Source organism: Patiria miniata, unplaced genomic scaffold, assembly GCF_015706575.1.
Source record: "Patiria miniata isolate m_02_andy unplaced genomic scaffold, ASM1570657v1 HiC_scaffold_27, whole genome shotgun sequence".
NCBI lineage: Eukaryota > Metazoa > Echinodermata > Asteroidea > Valvatida > Asterinidae > Patiria > Patiria miniata.
Window position 1 is genome coordinate 9562212 of NW_024037066.1, and position 11893 is coordinate 9574104.

The window sequence follows — 11893 nt, forward strand, 5'->3', positions numbered from 1 at the left end:
TATGCATAATGCATGTTGGTGTTATGCATGACTGTTCGAATTCGAGACATCAATGCTGCTTAAAAGGCAAACAAACAAATATGAAAGAATAAGCAGAATACCATTGACTCATCTGTGAGTAATTTTATTATCTTTGTAACACAAAAAGTGAAAAGAAATACGTTAACAAACAAAACTGTGTTACTAAACAAACTGCTGTGTTACAAAGAAATACATTTTACAATCCATTTCATTGAGCGAAATCACCTGGATCATTACTTACCAATACGCTTGGAAACATAAATTGTATCACTAGATGTCTACCTTGCGCCAAATTTAAACGTCGAAAAGTGATTTTCATGTGGTTTGCATGTTTAAGCTGGACCCACAAGTTATGTTACTTCTAAGTAAATTTACAACGTCCTGTTTTTTTTATTGAATAAATGCCTGCCGTGTGTTGTGTGCGCTGTTTTTTGGTCGGCCTTGCACTAAACTAAAACACATAAATTCTTACTAACGCCACGTGGTTGTAATTTCTCAATAAATTCAAGATTCAGCTGGACCTACAAGCTTTTTTTGTGAGTAAATAAACAATTATGTCCTGTTTTTGACAAATGAAAGTCTGATGTGCTATTTTTGTTTTGTCTTTCATCAAACTTAAACACAAAATGTTACTGTTGTAATTTTCAATAAATTCAGGTTTATGTGTGAGTAAATAAAACAAATTTCACGTCCTGTTTAAATAAATCAAAGCCTAGTGTTTGGTTTGTTTTCTGCCTCGCGCCAAACTAAGAAACAGACATTCTTACTGTTGTAATTTCTCAATGAATTTCATGTTTAAGCTCGACTTACAAGCTGTAGTATGTGTGAGTGAATAAAATTTATCAAGTCCTGTTTTCAATATTAAAAAATCTAACCCCAGTGTTTTTTGTTGTCTGCCTTGAGTCAAAATATAACATAGAAAATCGTTCCGTTGTGGTTGTAATTTCTAAATAAAATTCATGTCTAAGCTGGACCCACAAACTGTGTTATGTGTGAGTGAATAAAACAAGTCATGTTTTTAGCAAATCATAGCCTTGTGTTTTTTTGTCTAACTTGACTTCACTAAATCAACGAAAATCTCTTGTTATAATTTCCAAATAAATTAATGTTTAAGCTTGAACCACAAGCTGTGCTATATGTGAGTTGAATAAAAGCTATGTCCATTGTCTTCATTGACTCGAAGCTTGCTGTGATTTAGTCGTTTGCCTTACGCCAAAATAATACAGGGAAATCTGAATATTTTGGACATTTTTTCAATGAATTTAATTCTGGATGAAACTATCATTTAAGCTGGACTGACAAGGTTTATTATGGGGGAGTATGTAAATAACAAAATTATCTATAGAAAACAATTATCTAATTGTTTTCAATCAATCAAATTCTGAGCTGGTTTGTGTTTTAATCTGCTGTCCTAATGGTGCTAGAGTCTCCGTCATATGAATGGCTACAATTTCTTCCTGGATTCGGGAAACTCTGCATCTTTAAGTGCTGTTTTATTCATCTAGAGGGCGCTATACCACTTTAACATACTCAAATTCCGAAAAGAACTTCAATGATTCATGTATCAGCTTTTATTTCAATAGATGAATACATGTGATCACACTGCTCGGAAATTATCAAACACAAGTTCAACTATTCATTTCTGTAAATAAAATATTTTTCTGTTACTTTTGTAACTTTTTGGGAGTTTTGGCTGAAAACCTGTAAGCATTTAAAGTTGCAATGCACTGTTCACCTCCGTCATTCTTAGCTTTCAAAATGCTAATACATGTGTATGAGGACAGTGATAAAAAAACATCACATTCCTTCATCGTTGTATTTTTTGGTAAACGTTTAGTTGTAACTCTTTGACTGCAATATTGTTTTAATCAGATGGAAATATAAACAATTCGTGATTGGTGTCAAGATGATATTGCCTCGTCTCTAGTGGGTACTGATTCTGGCCGATATATTTGCTTGTTTGCAAAGAGATAAGCTGTTGCTAGTAACACAAAGATTAACCCTTCTCGTTGTTCAGTAGTTAACAAATTTTTAAACCCTGGAAAATCACCAGTATTGGAAATGGCATCGACCCTAGCATCCACCCATAAATTTGCCTTGCTTCTAGTGGGCACCCTTTTCGGCCGATACATTGGCTCACTATGCAAAGATGTCAGCTGTTGTTTAATTAACACGCCGAGACTGACATTTCTTATATTTCAGTAGCTAATGAATTTTTCAATACTAGAAAATCACCAGTATTGGAAATGGCAAGGGGGTGGGGGACTGTTACATCCACCCTTTGCAAACCAATTAACTCCCATACAAGACCTGGATGGCGTAATGGTCTGATGGTCTTTGGAAAATTACCCTACAAGTTGGAGTTTACGTCCAGAGTTGTTGCTGTTGTCTATGGACCCTTCGTGCCTATCAATCAATTAGGTCACGACTTTTGGTCTGGTGTCCACAGTAGCTCAGCCAAACTCAGTCATAAGCACTGCAAGAATTGTACACAGACCAACGGTGGGTAGGCTTATGGCCAAATTCGGAACAGTCCAAGATGGAGTTTACCTCCAGAGTTGTCGCTGTTGTCTATGGAACCTTCGTGCCTATCAATCAATTAGGTCATGATCTTTGGTCAGGTGTCCAAGGTAGCTCAGCGGGACTCGGTCATAAGCAATGGGAGAATTGTACACAGACCAAAGGTGGACAGACTTATGGCCTCCTATTTGGAACAGTCCAAGATGGAGTTGACCGCTAGAGTTGTTACTGTTGTCTATGGACCCTTTGTGCCTATCAATCAATTAGGTCATGATCTTTGGTCAGGTGTCCACAGTAGCTCAGCCAAACTCAGTCAAAAGCACTGCGAGAATTGTATACAGACCAACGGTGGGTAGGCTTATGGCCAAATCCGGAACAGTCCAAGATGGAGTTTACCTTCAGAGTTGTTGCTGTTGTCTATGGACTCTTCGTGCCTATCAATCAATTAGGTCATGATCTTTAGTCAGGTGTCCACAGTAGCTCAGCCAAACTCAGTCATCGGCACTGCGAGAATTGTACATGGACCTAAGGTAGGCGGGCTTATGGCCAAATCCGGAGCAGTCCATTGTCCAAATTGGAGTTTACCTCCAGAGTTGTTACTCTCATCATTTAGAGTCTGGCCTCCAGCTCTGCTTGCAGCATCTCTAGGCTCTCCCATTACTTTTGGAGATTCTGGATTTCTCCTGCTGCTAACTGGACCACCAGGTTAGCAGGCCTAAGCCAGGCTCACTGATTGAACCCTTTAGGAGGAAGGAAAAAAAGGACAAACAATTAAATACAAATTGTAACTGGTAACATTTATGTTGTTTGCAGACAGACACATGGATATTGAGCGAAGACAAACAGACTGCCACATAGTGGAGTGTCATGGCCTAGCGGTTAAGAGCACCGGACTCATGCTCTGGTGTTTCAGAGGCAACAGTGGCGTGGGTTCGAGCCCGGACCCGGACACTTGTGCCCTTAAGCAAGGCACTTAACCATTATTGCCTCGTCCTTCGGATGGGATGTTAAGCCGGAGGTCCCGTGTGTTGTATAAGGCCTAATGCACGTAAAAGAACCCAGTAACACTTATCGCTAAGAGAAGGGGTTTGCCCTGGTGTTTCTGGCCTCCTAGTTATACTCCCTTGTGGAAGTCCTTAGGTGAAGAACCAACCAAGTACCAAGTACATAGATGTTTTTTGCTTGCAGGAGGGCTAACCGGCCTCCCCCTTCCATCTGACCAGTGTATGTTACAAGCCATCTCAATGAATATCCAGGATGAGTTTGTCTGCTATTGTCGCATTGTATTAGGGATGATTTGAATATTTGATCACCAACCAAATATCAGTTTTTCAATTCAAAGATTCGAAAAATGTGAGCGATCTCAAGGAGATGATGAAGAACATCTACTTTGTTATTTTAAGTGAATAAGTTGTGTGGCTTTATTGCTTGTCAAATGCCAAGTCTGTTGAATGCCACTTAACATACGAGTTGAGAGCTTCCATGAGGAGTATTTTTTTAAAAATTTGGTCAAACATCAGCCATTCTGCTACCTGCTCTTTATATTATTTTTCAGCTCTTTGTCAATTTTATGACGACAAGCAATACCTGATCGGTTCGGTGGCTAATTTAAGCTTGCACATGTTTAACTTGATCAGTGCATTTCGAAATCGAATATTCAATAAGTCCAATTGGGAATAATTAAATATTGAATTATTCGAAAATTCACAGCTGTACATGGTATTGCTTATTAGCTGAAGGATTCTGAACAACTTTCCCCGAATCTGACAATGAAGTAAAAAGCGTAAAGCTTGCAACTGAAACCCAAGGTACGTGTTGTATCAATACGTATTTGATATTATATTACAGAATATAACATGTACATACTGTGAGACTGTACGGCGATTTTTTGCTCTTTGCATTATCCTCAATGATCTCAGATCCTGGCTCGCTGACGTCAGACGGTCCGACTGGCGTGGTGTCCACGAAGCTCTCGTCCACGACACGGAACCGAATCTCCTCACTGGTGTCCATGAAGAGATCATGGGTTCCTTCTTCGGTCTCGTACTCCCAGACCCAGACTTGCTCTGTCTCGTCACTGAAACATCTTGGAGTTAAGGAATTTTAACATTCCAGGTGATGAGGTTTCAGTAAATACGAGGGACTTGAGTATGTGGTCAAGTTTGCGTAAAAGAAGTTGCTCTGACTTAATCCATCTTCCATGTTGATCTTCTGCAATGTCTTCTGACTTTTACTGAAATTTTCAAGGGATCAGTTGCATAGCAGGTTTACTTCTTATCGAAATCTCCACAAGATCTTGAAAAATTTGCAGGACTTGGAGATATTTTGCAGAAGGAGGTTTCAGCCAAACTGCTACTTTACTTTGGACTTGATACTTCTTTAAACTAAAAGTGTAAAAGCATACAACATTCATTTCGTGCACAGAGGACAAAACCTTCAAAATAAACAGGTTTTGAAGGATTTAGCAGAAAAAGTTACAGCCAAACGGTACCACGCCAACTTCGACTAGATGTTTTTTTTTTAGATAATTAGAAGGAATGTGCCATTTGTTTCACAAAGGATAGATTCAGGAAAGAGAATTATGCAAGGGGGTAGTACAGTCCAGCCTGCATAACGTCCAAAGAACTTGACGACCCCTTGAATGTCAAGGTGTACAGAATGAGCCCTCGCTTGATGCATAGTGGTAATTTGTGGAGGATCGAAGAAGGATTCCTGACGGAATTACGGTTAACTAGTGCAGGGTCAGTCGAAAACGTACCTGTTCGGAAGGGGCAGTTGAGAACTGCAGCTCGTGCAAACAACATACATTATTCAATGGTGCTTCCACAGGTTGAACGCACACTCTCAGGTTAAACGCACACATGTTGTCATCCCCTGGCACTGATATTAACCCTACTGGACAATATGGTATCGCCCTACAGTAAGAGTTGCTCAGTTGGCTACAAAATGCATGTGCCCGTGCATGCCACTCACGCACATGTACGTACGGAGACATGGTGTGCAGTGCTATTCACCCATACTGCACAATGGTATAGCCCTACAATGCGTGTGCCCATCCTTTTTCCATTGTTGCCTCATATTGAGCGCGCGTGCTTTAGCTCGAACATGACGTGAACAATTGAAAAAGACGGCAGCGTGCGGTGGTCTAGGCTATAATACTGGCACGTTTGCCTCAGAAAATACTGCTTTTTTGCAGCTTTTTCGAGAACCGCTCATCCAAACAACTTCAAACTTGACACTGCACATTCTGGTCTCCCGAGCAATACACCCGCCGATTTTCAACTTCATACGGTGCCTGGTTCTGGAGATAATCGACGGACAGACAGACAGACACACAGAGATTCCTGGAATTATAGTAAGGATGATGAGTTGAGTTGTCAGTTTTACCTGACAACATCAAAATTTGTGTCATGATGGATCTTCAAAGGATACAATTTGGAGGGTTGCTGGAGGGCTTCAGGAGGGATCAGGACGTCATCAAAGAACCCGAGTGATACTGCAAACAGAAATGGAGAAAATATTTCACAATTCTTCTTGATATTGGTTTCGGATGATTCGTACTTTGGATTAGTGTTAGGCCAAAAAAAAATAAATAGTTGGTCTCTGGTCAGCGTGCGCGTTGATTTTGATCATGCGCTTCAATATTTTTTTCCTTCAAATTTTCCGCGGTAGCTACAACAGCGTCCTCTATTGACGCACCGCCTCAAATTATCGCACCAAGGAGCACCAAGGAATGGGGAAGGGCACAAAGGCAAATGATGGAGGACACTGAGGCAAATGATGGAGGACACCAAGGCATATGAGGACAGAAGCAAAATGGTACCCACCTTGTCTGTACAATCTAAACTTGGAAAAAAAAAACAGCATCCATTCCAGAACTTTGGTCTGACCAGAGACTGGCGTTTTTTTTTTTTTTGGCCTTAGTTTACAGGTTCGCAATGTGATGCAAACTGATTTGTATGGTAGAACTTGAGACTTAGTTTTGAACGTTTTGATTGTGTGTACTTAAAGCCGAGAGCTTTAACCGTATTAGCTCATTGGTACTAATACATAAATATGCACTATGTGTACACACAATGTGTCCAGCACAGTGGGCAACACAGTACTGTCTCGTGTTTTTAAACAGAATCCATACACAGACATGACTTTTCTTGCTTGAATACAATGACAATTTCCGCCCGACATCTGAAAACTTGAACAAAAGTATTTTGCAGCCTGGCTACTTACCATGTACACCTTCTCGACTACAGCTGCGTATTCTTCCCACGAAAATCTCGTCCATGAAGGGGCGGAACACTACGTAGCGGAAATGCACCTATGCCAAAAAACAAGTTATCAATACGCTTTAGAGAGTATCCCTTATTGAAATGCTTTTCTTCATTACTAAGTTTGTTTCGGAGAATTGAGTAGTTCTGTCGTGAATATTCTTGGTAAGACTTTATTAGGATATAGGCTAGTAACAAGAGCCTTGTGCAGGTACCACTGTGTTGTATACTGTACACATGCTTCTGTGAGGTCGCTACACTGGTGCCATCTATTTATCTTGCATGTTGTCCATAGTCAAGGTTAGGTCAAGTCAAATTTGAGGTATTTTGTGACTACAGTCTTGGGTTCTGCCACTGGCACTTGGAGTCTTGGACTTCTTGTTCTTGAGTCTCACCTTAGTATGTGAGGCTCCATCACCTGGGAAGATGTGAGAATCTTCCAGCTTGACAATATCATGAAGGGCAATGCACAGGCCTACATTATGTACCACCTATAACAAAAAAGGGGGGAAATAAGTAATCGACAAGAATGAAGTTGTGTGTCTGATACAAAGAATGAAACTATTTACCACTTTCTAATTCTAACAGTTTATTTACCATTTCTGTCTGAATAAAAGAGATGTAGGCCCCTATTCAGTGAATTGTGTACCATCATTCTAAGTTGATATTGACATGGCCATTGAGCATGTGGCACTCAACTACTGATTGTTCTAGTTCTCCTTACCTGAGCACAGTTTATATCTCATTTCACTGTAAAGGTTGTAACATTAACAAGCTGCTTGGGTCGGGCAACCGCAAATAGCAACCTGGTGACAAAGTCTAGCCACTCACTGAGCAATTTAGGAGTTTTGAGGTCAGTAGTTGCCGAGGTGCAACCAAAGCCAAGTTTTATAATTTCACACTTCAATAGTCTCTTACTTACTTTGTTTGCAAGCTTCTTGTTTAGTTCTTCGGTGATAGCATTGTTGAGTTTGACGTTAAACAGCCAAGGTTCAATGCGAACAGTATCTGTCATCTCAGCCAAGACAAACATGATGACTGGCAGTTTGGGCTCGGTCACTTGGAAATCCAAAGCAGAAGTTCTGAACTTGATGCCGTGATGTTGAATCTGAAATGTAAGCATGGGTCTAGTATAACACATGTCAAATTTTAAGTAGAGTATGATTATAGGTGGGCGCGGACATCCAGATTTGTTTTTACATTGGCTTATCCAGCTCCCAGACCTATGTTCTTGAAATTCAATGGTTCTTGAGTATGGAGTGCTGAATGGTAACACATAACAACCGATGAAAACTGGTGTGCACTGTTGTTTGTGTTCATAAAACTAGTCATTGACATTGGTCATCAGTGAAAAACATTAATCATTATGTATTAAAACGTTTTAAAACCGTGTTTATGTTTTAGTCTTGTACTGGTAGTGGTAGTAGTTTTTTTTTTAGTAGCACAGCAGCCATAACGTGATTTTCATCTGCTATCGTCATGGCATTGCAAAAAACACCATTGTGAATCTGTAATAGTTATAACTGTCCGACCAACCCGAGTGCTTTGGTAGCTCAATTAGTTAACTTAGTTACTAATATAAGGTTTACCACTCGCATCACAGCTTTGGTACTGGAACCGCAACCAATAGTGCATGAAACAGTCATCGGGTGTTACGCTTCCGCGTGACGTCATGCGCCAACAGCCAGCGCAGCCGGCAAAACCGAGTAGTTGACAGCGATCGCTCTCTGTGCCTGTTAATCGACCGCCATTCATTGTACACAATTTTTTTGTGCACAAACCAATTGCGGTCCTGGCCAATCCAGCAAGGTTGTCAAGTTAGCGGTTATTCCTCCTGTTTTCACTGCAATTGTAGGCTGAATCTTCATCGTGGATCGTTTTTTACTTCAAGGACCTGTGTAATGGTTATTCCAGGCAAGTTTGGGGTGAGTTGCAGTTGCAATTAGTGTGTAACGGGGACAAAATTGAACATTTTCCAAAAAACTTTGCCTATACTACAAGTTACGAGAAAAATTCGCTCCAGCCCTAATAGAAAACCCAATGATAAAACTCAGGGCTGGGTAACTCCAGCTACTTGGAGCCTTGGATCGAGACTGGGGTCAGTGGGCATAAAGTACAATAATATGCAGACGCGCAAAAAGTGCCAAGTACAGTGAATGCACTTGTTTTCTCAAGGAAGATAGGGCGCGCTTGTGACGGGGCACTGTCTGGAGGCTCGGAGCCGCGGAGCCGTGGAGGCGTGGAGTCGCGCGCCGGTAGAGGGCGCAATTCTCGGCGGTGGGATATCCATATGAATGATCCTAGGACTATATTTTTTTGAGAACGAAGCATCCATATCCATATTAATGGAGGCTCGGAGCTGCGGAGCCTTGGAGGCGCGCGCTGGTAGAGGGCGCAATTCTCAGCGGTAGGATATCCATATGAATGATCCTAGGACTACAGGGGAGGCGCGAAGCCGTGGAGGCGCGGAGCCTTGGAGTCGTGGAGTCACGCGCCGGTAGAGGGCGCAATTCTCAGAGGAGGCAGTCATACGGAGGTGCGGATGTCATGGATGTGTAGAGTGGAGTGGCCCTGTATTCTAGAGTTGTGTCAGTTCCCTTGAAGATTGCACAAAGATCCAGTTGCACAATGATAAGAATGCGCTTGCGCATTCTTAAGATTGCGCAAATCAAAGGAACATGAATGAAGAACATGAAGAAAGCGCGCACAACTTCAAAGTTTTTAAGCAGTTGAGGCAGGTGCGCTGAGGTTGTTTTCCTGTGGATGAGCTTTGTTAATTTTGTTCACCGACCACCATGACCACTTGGAATAAGCCCCCAACAGTAAAATTACAAATTAAAAAAATTAAACGCACAGGAAATAAATAAAATACAACATTTTTACCGATTCGTGCCGGTTGACAGCACGCACACGCAGTCGGTACCGCAGCAGCTGCTTACTTACGGCTTACTTTAGTCGGAGAAACTTTTCACGTGTGAATCCATCTACGGTAGCCTGGGTTTATGACCACAAGCAATATTAACTTCTGCAAATCAACAGAGGGCGGTATTGTATTTTAACAGGGCAAAAAGTATGAGGTTGTGTCCACTTCCAAACATCTTCCCAAAATGATAGCTTTTGATATATTTTTCATTCAATCCTTTTCATAGTAAATATTGTGGTACACTTTCAAGAGCAATTGAAGATAACTTTGTTACTTTTTAAACCATATTTGTGGTATTGACAGTCGGAGAATTCTCATGTTATTTGTATAATTCTTGTTTTCCACAAATGATCAAATTAAATTGGCTTGGATTAAATTTTATATCCCCAAAATACACATATTTTTGTTTTTAAGTTCACTATAGCTACTTTGGTAATCAAGAAACTAAAAGTTAACCCTTTCAAAGTTAGTACTTCTATTGAAAGTTTGTGATTGTGTCTGAAATTCCTCACCTGCTCACTAAATGTTGCCGTTGGCAAAGATATGCTTTCATTCACGCTCGATTCCAGACAACGGTGTATTTAATGTGTACAAGTACATGGTAACGCTAAGAGTATTAAAAAGGAAAGAATGTAGAAGTAATATCCACATGCCACTTCTACTTTCTAGTTCTACCAGACTACCACCATTGTAACCTAGCTGGAGTTACCTCAGCCCTAAATTTTATCATTGATGATACAATTTAGGGCTGAGGTAACTCCAGCTACCTGTAACCATCTTGTTCTCCCAAAACCCTTCCCGGTTATTCAGTGGCTCCAGGACACTATTATGTCATGGCAAATATAATTCCTATAAAATGTTAAAGCCCAAGCCTATTTGCAACATCCTGATGACATTTATGAATTGTGATACATCGGAAATATATTAATATAAAAAAGAAAGAACAATTTTATGGGAATCGATACAAGTTTCTGTTATATTAGCTTTTATTTCTCTGACAGTTGGCACATTTATACAATCATTTACAACAAAGTTTCCCTTCAAAACGACTGAAGCAAAACCAAAGCAGTGGTATAAATTAAACTTACAGTTGCCTTTTCCTCCCTGCACTGTTGGACACAATGCATGGATAGTTTGTTACTCATTTTGCTTTCAAAGAAAATGCTGGTTTCTTTATTTACATACTGAAGAAACTTTGACATATGTCTAAAAAGGAAATCGAGGCCCAGGGACTTCACACTTTCGAGAATTGGGACAAGCCTTGAATGGAATTATTGTTTTGGTTCCAATAAACCATTAATGATTAAAAACAATAGTACGAATAAAAAATGAAATGAACATGCCACACCTTTTTAATCCTTTTTATAATACATTATGGTGCGGACAAAAATGCATGACAATAACAGAAAAAAAGAAGAAACCAACTCGCACATCATTTTAACATATCCAATGCTCAAATAAACATTAGAAGAATACAGGACTTAGGCCCCCCCCCCCAAAAGTTGGTCTCTGGTCAGACCAAAGTTCAGTAATTGATGCTGCGACATTTTTTTTTCAAGCTTGGATTGTACAGACAAGCTGGGTACTATTTTGCTTGTTTGTGTCCTCTCTAATTTGCCTTGAAGCCCTCTATCAGTTGCCTTTGTGCAATTTCCCCATTCCTTGGTTCTCTTTGATACAAACATTTGAGGTGGGGCGGCAACAGAGATTGCTGTTGTAGCTTCCGCAGAAAATTCGAAAAAAAAGAAGATTGACGCACATGATTAAAATCGACGTGCACTCTGACCAGAGACCGACTATTTTTTTTAGCCTTATATATATCAGTTGCAAATGTAACAAACATTACACTCTGTTCCTAATTTTGTGGCATTGCAACAGTTTATTTCATGGAGACCTTTAGCAGTAAACACAGCAAGAATAAGCTTTTGAAGAGGAAACAGTTGCTTAAATTAGTGACGTAAGAATAGAAAATATATGCACGTGCAACCATTAGCACATCCATGCCACAACTTTTTTGCTAACCCAACTGTAAAGCAGCGCCATGAAATTCGGCCATCGACTTTAAACTTGTTAGACTTTTTTGGGTGGTGGGGGGGGGGGACCTTCATGGTTTCTCAAGATTTTCTAATCTTATTACAAATTTTGTGTATTTTCATTGATAGGT

At 40.3% G+C, this 11893-nt stretch overlaps 1 protein-coding gene across 1 annotated transcript; it reads right to left on the minus strand.

Moving 5' to 3' along the window:
- Positions 1–98: 98 nt before the first annotated feature.
- Positions 99–7944, minus strand: LOC119734175 (DNA-directed RNA polymerase III subunit RPC8-like). Its single transcript, XM_038207524.1, has 6 exons — positions 7729–7944; positions 7202–7297; positions 6769–6856; positions 5974–6037; positions 4408–4618; positions 99–3281 (listed from the first exon to the last, which is right to left on the minus strand). The coding sequence occupies exons 1-6, from the start codon at positions 7927–7929 to the stop codon at positions 3231–3233; spliced, it is 711 nt and encodes a 236-aa protein (XP_038063452.1). The 5' UTR covers positions 7930–7944; the 3' UTR covers positions 99–3230.
- Between the last annotated feature and the right edge of the window lie 3949 nt (positions 7945–11893).

Excerpts from the sequence above, each read along its gene's own strand:
- LOC119734175 (XM_038207524.1), bottom strand. The coding sequence starts at position 7,929 with ATGCTTACATTTCAGATTCAACATCACGGCATCAAGTTCAGAACTTCT. Across the intron at positions 7,298-7,728 it reads ACAAGAAGCTTGCAAACAAA|GTGGTACATAATGTAGGCCT; the intron begins GTAAGTAAGAGA and ends TTTTTGTTATAG. Across the intron at positions 6,038-6,768 it reads TAGTCGAGAAGGTGTACATG|TATCACTCGGGTTCTTTGAT; the intron begins GTAAGTAGCCAG and ends TTCTGTTTGCAG.